This window comes from Echinops telfairi, unplaced genomic scaffold (genome assembly GCF_000313985.2).
Source record: "Echinops telfairi isolate 266 unplaced genomic scaffold, ASM31398v2 ScPeMD7_3;HRSCAF=10, whole genome shotgun sequence".
Lineage (NCBI taxonomy): Eukaryota > Metazoa > Chordata > Mammalia > Afrosoricida > Tenrecidae > Echinops > Echinops telfairi.
The window spans coordinates 44,153,294-44,162,941 of record NW_022103899.1 but is presented as its reverse complement, the minus strand read 5'-3'; the positions used below and the strand labels follow the sequence as shown (position 1 = coordinate 44,162,941).

The window sequence follows — 9,648 nt, the reverse complement described above, 5'->3', positions numbered from 1 at the left end:
CAGTCTCTCCTGGAGCTCCTAGCCCACACCTGCAGCCTCCAATGCTATTTGACAGTTCCAGTGGGTCCAGTTTAGCCCATGGAATGATTCATAATAATTGGCCACTGTTATGATGTTATTAAACTTGCAGGTTTAAATACGATTTCAATAGCATTATTAACCACGCAATGTAGACATGAATGAAATTATTTTTCTACCAAATTGCTCGTGGTAGCTCCACTGTTCTAGAATGGTTAGATCATTACCTTGTATCAACCAGTGGTTCTCCAAGCGTGGTCCCCTGACCAGCAGCCTTGGCATCATCTGGGTGTTGTCAGAAATGTAACCCCCTGAGCCAATCAGAAATGCTGAGAGACGGGGCATGACGATCTCTATTTTAAGAAACCCAAGTCTGAAAAACACCAGTCGAAACAAGAAAACCCCAAGTCTGAGCAATACTGGAGCGTTATTCCTGTGAAGTGATAGTTGGGCTGTGTGTGTGTTTTGGTGAATCAGGATATTCATTGATCACCTCGATCCCAGCACCACAGCCTCCGTGACAACAACCCCTGCCATTTGAAGGCTTGCTTTGTGCCACGTGCTGAGCTAAGCATGACCCATGGACTAGCTTCCAAATCAACGCAATCCTATTATCAGCATCTCCCTTTTACAGCAATCCTATTACCAGCATCTCCCTTTCACAGAGACTAAGTGCCGGGCTCCAGAGCTCTTAGCCTGCGTGCTGAATACTTAGTGTTGCCTTTGAATGTTTGGACTGAGCACAGACAGCACCAGTGGCCAGGCCTCTTAGGAAAAGTCCTCTCTGTTTCAGACAGTGTTTGCAGAGCGGTCTGGGGTTCTTAGCTTTGCCCCCTTAGGCCCAGCCAAGCGCCTGCTTTCTCTGCTCCAGCATTTTAATCACCAGCGGGATTCTTGTTTCAGACCCCACAGATGAATCAAAAGATAGCTCAGGCTCTGCCAACTCAACCACCGACCTGCTGAAGCAAGGGGCAGGTGAGTGACCAGCGGGGGCGGGGTCCCTGCCCAGACCTCCCCTCCTCCCTGCCCAGCTCCTCCTGAAGGCGCAGGCTGGAAGTGTGTCCCGGACCCAGGCACCGTTGGGCAGAGACCACGTTTCTGTGTGCAGCGCCTTGCCTCGAGCTGACCCAATATGGACTCTTGTCCCTCTCTTGAGGAGTGGACCTGGGACATTGGGCCCCCGTGACTCCTTGGGTGGGTTTCTTCCAGCCTGCAACGTGCTGTTTGTCAACTCTGTGGACATGGAGTCCCTCACTGGGCCACAGGCCATCTCCAAAGCCACTTCTGAGACGTTGGCTGCTGACCCCACGCCAGCTGCCACCATTGTTCACTTCAAGGTCTCCGCCCAGGGAATCACACTGACTGACAACCAGAGAAAGTAAGAACCCTCCACCTGCTCTCTGCATTGGGCTCTTGTTCCCATCCCCTGTCTGTCCGTCCACCTACCCATCCTCCATCCATCCATCCATCCATACATTCATTCACCCATCCACCCATCACCCATCTATCCATCCATCCATCCATACATACATACATAATACATACATTCATCCATCCATCTATCACCCATCTATCATCCACCCACGCATACATCCACACATACATACATACGTATACATTCATTCATCCATCCATCCATCCATCACCCATCTATTATCCATGCATTTACCAGTTGATCCTCTCCTATGTCCGTACTTATCCCTTTACTCCTCCATCCATCTGTGTGCCCATCAATTATTCATTCACTTGTCCAGCCAGTCAACAATGTATCCATCCATCCCTGGGGCCACCCTTCCCCAACTACCCACTCCTCCCATTTTCCCCTCTACCCATTGAGCCCTCCACCGGCAAATAGTCCTGTCTTGGACATACGGCTTTAAATGCAATTGGTAAGAGTCCCTCCCTGTTAGGAGCTTTCATCCTTCTTCTTGGATAATCTGTGGGCCGACAGCTTACCCTTGCTCTTCCCCTCAGCCCTCTCCCAATAGGGTCCCCTTTCTTTCTCCTCCTGGGTCCCCTGAGTTCTCACTCCTCAGTGTCAGCCCCTCCTTTCCTTTCCTGGTCACTAGAAGTTTGAAGACGTTTCCTTATGGAATCTGTCTGCCTCTGTGCACTGCCTACGGAGCCCTGGTGCCACCGTGGGTTATGGTGCTGGGCTGCTCTCCGTCTCCAGCGAGCAGCACAGGCCCTCTCGTGGAAGTAAGGGGGGCGGGGGCTGTGTCACCACACCTACCACCTAGAGTGGGAAGGGGGCCTGACCTCCAGGCACAAAGGGGGGGGCCAAGTTCTCCCTTGATCCTTGTTCTTCATCCGACATCTCTGCCACAGGCTCTTCTTCCGGAGACACTATCCCCTCAACACCGTCACTTTCTGCGCTCTGGACCCCCAGGAGAGAAAGTGAGTCTCGACCGCCACCTCCCTTCCCACCAAGCTCTCCACCACTGTGTGTGTGCGTGTGTGCCGCGTGTTTCCACTTGGAGCTCTGCCGGTGTTGTCTGTGGGAATGTGACCTGCTGTGGTCATCTTTTGGAATCGTTCTCTCACACATACAAGGTCCTCCCCAGGACTCAAGTGCCCTTCTCCCCCCACTCTGCCATGTTTCTCCGTGCTGCCCCCCCCCCCCAGTCCGCTGCTCTCCAAGTGGGGACAGTACCCAGGGGTACAACCTGTGCTCTCAGGTCCCCTGGAATACTTGTGTATGAACCCAGAGATTTCTAGCCCTGGGTGGGGGGGTGGGCGCTCCCACCTTGCCCTGATGGGCTGGGTGTGGATGGGGCTGGGCTAGGGCAGAAGGGGCACCACTGATTCCATGCTTTCTGTCTCTCTGCAGGTGGATGAAAGCAGAGAGTGGAGCCCCTGCAAAGTAAGTGTGGCCCCTCCTCTTCCCTCTCTCCCTCCTCTCCCCCAGTTGGCCAGTTTTTGTGACTCTTGAGGAGGGTGGCGGGGGTGGCACGAGAACCCAGAAGTAGGGGGTGGGGGAGATGCAGCAGGGTCAGTGGTTTGGAGAAAAGTCTGCCCGGAAGTAAGCAGGTAGAAAGGGTACAGCCTCCAAGAGACCAGAGGGGGGTGGGCAGACCAACCTGCAGCCAGTGAGGTCCTTGAGAGGCAGAAGTGGGGTGGGGTGGGCACTGTGTGTCCAGAGAAAATGTGCATAGCAGAGGAGGGGTTGGGCGTGCCGGGATGCCACAGCGAGGCCACCTCGGTCAGGAACGCACTGCCCTGCTAATGAAGAGTTGGGGCCACCTTGAAGGAACTTCCCTTTCCTGTGGTCACAGGCAGAGTTAGGAGCTGAGCTGAAAGGGGTGGGGTCAGCCTTGTCCTCCTTCCCCCTCTGGGGTCCACAGGCCCCTCGGCCACATGGCTGCATCCCGTGGGATGGTCCCGTGCAGGCCAGACTGTCAGGCTTGAGGGGGAGGCTCGGGGCTCGAATGTACTCTCTCTTGAGCCCTGAGAGGGTGAGGGTCTGGGGTAGAAGTGGGCTGGGCCCCAGGCTAGAGAATTCTTAAATCCCTCTCCTTCTCAGGCAGCGGCTGGTCTGGGGTTGAGCTTCTTTCAGAAGAAGCCTTGCTGGGTGGGCAGAGGTAGCCAGCCGGGAGAGGCTGAGGGGGCCACTAAGGGGAGCTCAGGCCCCGAACCAGGGTGAATCTCAGGATTGTGTGGGGTGAGGCTGGTTGCCCTCATCCACTGTCCCAGGCAGAAGGCAGGAGGTGCTGTGGGTGAACTTGACCCTGGGCCCCCAGGGAACCCCTGCTGAAGTAAAACATCGTGGTGGGGGGCAGGTGGTAGGCACTCACAAAGAGAGCAGAGCCCACCCTCCTTTGACCTTCCCCCACTCCACAGTGCCTTGTTGCTGGGGCAGACCCTCATTCCAGGTCTTGGCCCCCGAAACACGGTTGAGGGGAGCAGAGACGTAGGAAGCCTAGGGCTGTGTGTGACTGAGAGACAGATGTGGGGTGTGCGATTGTGGCATGTGACGGAGACTGAGTCTGTTCGTGTGAGTGTGTGTACGTGTGTGAGACTGCGGTGTGTTTTTGTGTCTGAGTGTGGTGTTGCGTGTGTATCCGTGTGTGAGTCTTGTGTGTGAGTGTGGTATTATATGTATGTGTGTGACTGCGTGAGAAAGAACACGTATGAGAGAATGTGTGTTTGTGAGACTGTGTGCGTGTGTGTGTGTGTGTGTGTGTGTGTGAGTGTGTGTATGCTTGTGTGCCTGGTGAGACTGTGTGTGCATGTGAGACCGTATCTGAGTATGTATGGCTGTGTGTGTGAGTGTGTGTGAGTGTGTGCATGTGTGCATGTGGCTCGTGTCAGCCATGAGGCCCGGCCAAGGGAGCGGGGTTTCCATCGGAATCTCCAGCTGCCCTGCTTTCCCGTCTTGCCCGAATTAGCAACTTGCCGGCTGGGAGGGACCTCAGCTCACATTCTGTTCCCTGAGCTCATATTTTTAACTCTGGTTTGCACATAGAGAATGTTAGGTCACTCCAGGCTTGGGACGGGGAGGGAGCAGGTCTGGGGGTCCCTCTGAGCTTCCTGTGGGCCTGGTGAGCCCAGGAGGAATAGTGTGAGCCTTGAGGAGAAGGCCACCCGCTGTCCTTGGTCACCTTGACCTGTGGCGTCTGCCTTGGCCCCACAGATGGCCTTCATTCACCGCCAGCTAATGCTGCAATATAGGCAGTGGGCTGGATGGGGTGGACTGGGAGAAGCCCGCCAAGGAATGTCCCCACTTTATTTTTGGCCCCATCCAGACTTGTGTTTACCTCAGGCTGCCCCTCCCTGTCCCCATCAAAGGGCGTGTCTGCCCAGTCCTGGGGCAAATCAAGCCACGGCCCCTGGCATTGATTTGGTTTTCTGGTCAGTGGAAAGGAGGGGAGTTCCTCTTAGAGCCCAAACCCCCGTCCCCAAGGCCATGTGGAGAGGTGGGGAGAGGCTGCTCTGGAAAGAAGCTTACCCCCCAGGGCTGTGTCCCAAGGCATGGGCTCCTGGCCCGATGGCCCATCCCTTACGCGGTGCCCCCCACCCCACCCCACCCCCACAGGCTTTTCGGCTTCGTGGCGCGGAAGCAGGGCAGCACGGCCGACAATGCCTGCCACCTCTTCGCCGAGCTGGACCCCAACCAGCCCGCCTCGGCCATCGTCAACTTCGTCTCCAAGGTCATGCAGAGTGCTGGCCAGAAGAGATGAGCCCAGGCCGGGGCAGCGGGGATGGAGGGGCCTGAGGAGGGACCCTGACCCCCTTGAGTCCAGAAGGGGGACTTTTGGCTAATGTTGGCGAAGGAGAGAGGAACGTGCCAGGAGGGAGAGGGAAGTGTTGGCTGAGGGAAGCGGAGGTGGAGAGGCGGAGACGTGGAGGCGAGTTCTGAGATCCCCCCAGGTCGATGGAAACTGCAAAAGCCCCAAAGAACCTGCCCCCCACCCCCTTGGCCCATCTCACGCCCCATCACCCCTCTAGGAGGATGGTGTGCCCAGAGGGACAGAGCAAGACTCCTCTGGGATCTGTGGTTTGGGGACAATGGGCCATCTCCGCCTCTCGAACCTAACTGCCCAGAGGGGCTGCTCAGGGCCACCCTTTGGCCCTTTGAAGTCTCTTGGGCTCCCGAGGCACCCCAAGGTTCCTGGCTCCACCTTGGGCAGGTGGGCTTTGTCCGGCCATGGCCCCATGGCTCACAGCTGGGGTTCTCTGGGCCTCTGGCCACTAGAAATAGAAGCGGCTTCACAGGCACCTGCCCCACAGGGGCTTGCACACGCTTGTGCACCTGGGGGGCCCAGAAAGCAGGGGAGCTGGTCTGCAGGGAGGGGACATGAGCCATTGTTGGAGTCACATGCTCCCTCCTGCTGCCCAACCCACAGCTTCAGCAACCCCTGCTGCCGCTGGCCCCCTTTCCTCCACAAAGACCCTATGCCTACAGCGTTGGGGTGGGGGACTTTGACCCGAGGAGGTCAGGATATGTGTACCCAACTGGCATCCAATGAGCTCTGGCCTCTGCTGGCATGTGGACCGGCAGGTGAGGCAAGCTGTTCCCACCAGCTCCCTGGAGTCCGCCTTAGCCCCTCTCTCTCAGCCCCAACCTGGGGTATTTTCGCCCCACAACCAGCCTTATCACCGACTTGCTGCCTGCATGATGCCTTTTCGGGTATGGGGAATGGAGTCTTCCTGCTTTGCCTGGCCCAGCCTCACCCTGCAGGCCCCCCTCTTGGCCTCAGCCTGGGCCACCAGCATCCGGAGGCCGGTGGAGGAGCCCGCAGCCCTAGCACTGTGTTCTCCAGGCCGCCGAGTGCCGCAGGTCCCCTCTGGCTCGGCCTGCCAGGGATGATAACAGTTGAGCTTCTGGGACCCTTCCCTGTGCACCACCTGGCCTGCCCCCCCCCGCCCCCCAATGCCAAAGCCTCTTTGTTCCTCCTCCTGCCTTGGTCTCCCCAGCAGCACCAACAACTGTCCCGGGAGCAGAGGATGGACAGAAGGCAGGCCTTTAGATCAAGGGCCCGGGGCTCCCGGGGCCGCTGGGACCAACCCTGGTACCACCCCAGGACTCGAAGCCATAGTAGAGAGTTCACCAGGGTTCTATTCTGGTGGTGTTTCATACGCCTGCCTATGGGGGCTCCTCTAGAGAGAGGCATTGTACTGATATATAAATATATATAATATATACGTGAGACATACTGACAGAATCTGTAAGCTAATAAAATTTAAGAAAAAGTAAAAAAAAATAGGCAAATTGACAAGTATTTATTGTTTCCCCATATGACTCCATCACCTCCCCAGGCATAAACCTGACCTTCTCAGTCTTCATGTGCATTACTGCAGCCTGAGAGGTGGGGGTCTTATCCTTGGAAGACCAGGAGCCTCCTCCCCCCTGCCCTTGATCTTCCAGGATGCTACCCAGGACTCAGTGGGGAGGGGGCTGTCTCCTCTATCTCCCAGCAAGCCCAGGGCCCAGCAGTCGGTTTTCAGAGGTGTGTGTGGGGGTGGTGGGTGGGGGGTGCTGGCTCTGCTGCTGAGGGCCTGAGGGAGGGACCTGGGGGTGGGCTGGACGTGGGTGGTGGGCACGTCTTTTGTACTGCTTCTCCTCCAAGAGGCTGGATCTGCATGGCCACTCGGTTTCAGGGAGTTGGAATAGTGTCTTGAGGAGGGGGCGGGCAGGGGCTCCCCAAAGAGCGAACCCCTGAGCTTGGTGGCCAAAGCTTCTTTTGGACCCCTTTCTTCTGAGGCATTCAGGCCAGATCCCTGGGTCCTCCCCTTTGCTCATTCTCCAGGTGACCCCGGCCTTAGCCTGCCCTGCCCTAGCCTTTGTACAGACACCACTGCCCACTGAACAGCCTGGGGGCAGGGAGCACCCGCCCTTCTGCGCTGTGTTTCAGGTCCACATTCACTCTCCCACAGCCACTGCCCACCAGCAGCCCACCTCCCAGCCCGGCCAGCGCCCCCTCAAGGCAGGCCTGAGCCACGGGTGACCCTTCCGGAAAGACCCAGGCCCGTGTCTGGAAGGCCAGGTTTCCTAGAGTGTGAGAGGCCCTACTGACAGGAGTTTGCCACCGTGTGAGCTGGCCCTTCCTTCCCGGGAGACTGCTGTGGCAGCTTCACTGGCCCCCACAGGGTCCCTGGCTGGACCAGACACTGTAGCTCCCCATCCCCTCACCCCGGGGAGCCCACCCCCTAGGTGGGCTCCGTGCACCCAGGCCCACACCAACATCCCACACAGCATGCAATATATTCTTGCCAAAGAATTCCCTTTCCAAGAAAGCACTTTTCATGATGATTGTTACTGTTTTGTAAATGCGTGTTCCGTCTGTTCGTCCTCTTCCCACCCCCCCACCCCCAACCTCGTTTGCTGCTGTTTGTGGTTGAATCTCTTTCTCAGTCCTCCGGGAGAGTGTGATCTGGTCCTAAGAAAGGGTGTGGGAGAACTTGACCGGAGAGAGCAGCTCAAGGTAGCCTGGGTGCAGACTCTAGGCAGGTGTAGCTTCCCCGCTTGGGCCCAGCATGATCCTCTGTCCCACCAGGTCTGCTGCGGCTCTGCCTTGGCCTGTCGGGCTGGTGCATCAGGAGAGAAGACGGGGTGACAGCTCTCTGAGTCAGCAATGCAGGAGGCCCAGGTGGCTGTTCCCAGGTGGAACAAGAGGGGAGAGTTGGGCCCGGTGACAGTAGCAAGGTGCATTGAGAGGGAAGAGGGGGAGGAGACGAGTTATTGACCACCCTCCATGGGGACTGGCTCCATGTGGTTGGAGGGGCTGATGTTTTACACTATGTTTGGGTGAGGCCTTTTGATCCTCCGTCCTTGCCTGACCCTCTCCCTCAGCAGCTCTGGGGGCTTGTGGACAATGATGGTGTTGGAGGTGTCCCCAGGGGGCGGCCGGTGGTGATTGACAGGTGGGGATGGTCAGCTGGAGGAGTGAAACGCTCCTGGGAATGGCTTGCCCAGAGCAAGAGCAGGGATCGGAGTAGAGGCTGGGCAGGCCCTTGAGTTGTCTTGGGAGCTGCATACTTCAGAGGAGGCCATGGGCAAGGGCGCCATTGGTCCTGGCTCGGGGCCTTTGTCCACTCACCCTGATTGCAGTCTCCCCAAGATCCTTTTTTTCCCTGGCTCCAGGTCCTACCTGAGGTCAGGTGGGCCCAGTGCCCCACCCCAGGGCTGCCTCCCAGCCTTCTCCTTCCCCCACCCAGGGTCTTGGGAGCAGTGGGGGGCTAGACCTGGCAGCCACCTCTTCATGGAGGTCCCGGAATCCTGAGATGGGAGCTTCCGTGGCCAGCGGTGACATAGGATGTGGATGTGGATGTGTGCGCGCAAGTGTGGACGTGTGTGGGGGCAGAGTGCTCCTCTCCTTAGGGAGCTTAGGGGATGTCAGGCTCCACAGCACCTGGCAACGGACAGACTCAGGAGGCAGCAGGGTGTGCGGGCTGTGGCTTGGTGGCCCCTGAGCCGTGGTGAGGGTGGGCCTCAGGCCACCTGGGGTGGGGCAGGGGCAGTTCTGTTTGTTTTCAACTCCTCTGCTGGAAAGGGGCAAAGCGTTGGAGGAGCTCTGATTGTTCCCAACTGCCGGGCTCTCCCAGCGGCCAGGTTCCTGTGGAGGGCTGCCCCAAGTAGCTTGTTTTCTAATCAGTGTTAAACGGTTTGAAACTCTCCTGAATGCCCACGTGTGGAGTGTGTGCACGCACATGCGTGCACACACATGTCTGTGTTTGTGTGTGTGCTGTGTTTCCCCATGTCCTCTTTCTGACACGTCATTCAAAACAAATGTAAGAAATCCCTCCCCACTTCCTCCCACCGCAACCTACCTTCGGACCCTCCCCAGGAAAACCCGCTAAGCCCAGCCTCCTCCCTACCCCCAGGTGTGTATTTATGTAGATGGAAATATACTTTATATTTTGTATCCTCGTGCCCGTAACCTCTGCCCCTATGTATATGTATGCAACTGACCTGGATATGAATGTATCGAACACTGACGCTGTGCCCACGCCCTGTACAGCTCTTGTTTCCTTGCGATCCATTGTATGGCTTTACAAATGATAAAGTTCCACACACAAAGCTGCTGCTATCCCGCTGTGTTGTTTGGTGAGGGGTCCACCAGCCCCTGGCCAGTGACGGGCTTGTTCCTGGCCCAGCTCTGCGGAGGGCATCGAGAATGCTTCTCCCTA

The 9,648-nt window shown here is 57.3% G+C and overlaps 1 protein-coding gene across 1 annotated transcript in view; it reads left to right on the top strand.

Annotated features, from left to right (window-relative positions):
* Positions 1-6,740, top strand: part of TNS1 (tensin 1) — a 110,435-nt gene extending 103,695 nt beyond the window's left edge. Inside the window, exons 25-29 of the mRNA XM_004701785.2 lie at positions 922-993; positions 1,228-1,396; positions 2,347-2,415; positions 2,849-2,881; positions 5,054-6,740. Coding sequence (XP_004701842.2) covers positions 922-993; positions 1,228-1,396; positions 2,347-2,415; positions 2,849-2,881; positions 5,054-5,198 — 488 coding nt within the window. The 3' untranslated portion in view covers positions 5,199-6,740. The remainder of the gene's footprint in view (positions 1-921; positions 994-1,227; positions 1,397-2,346; positions 2,416-2,848; positions 2,882-5,053) is intronic.
* Positions 6,741-9,648: the final 2,908 nt, after the last annotated feature.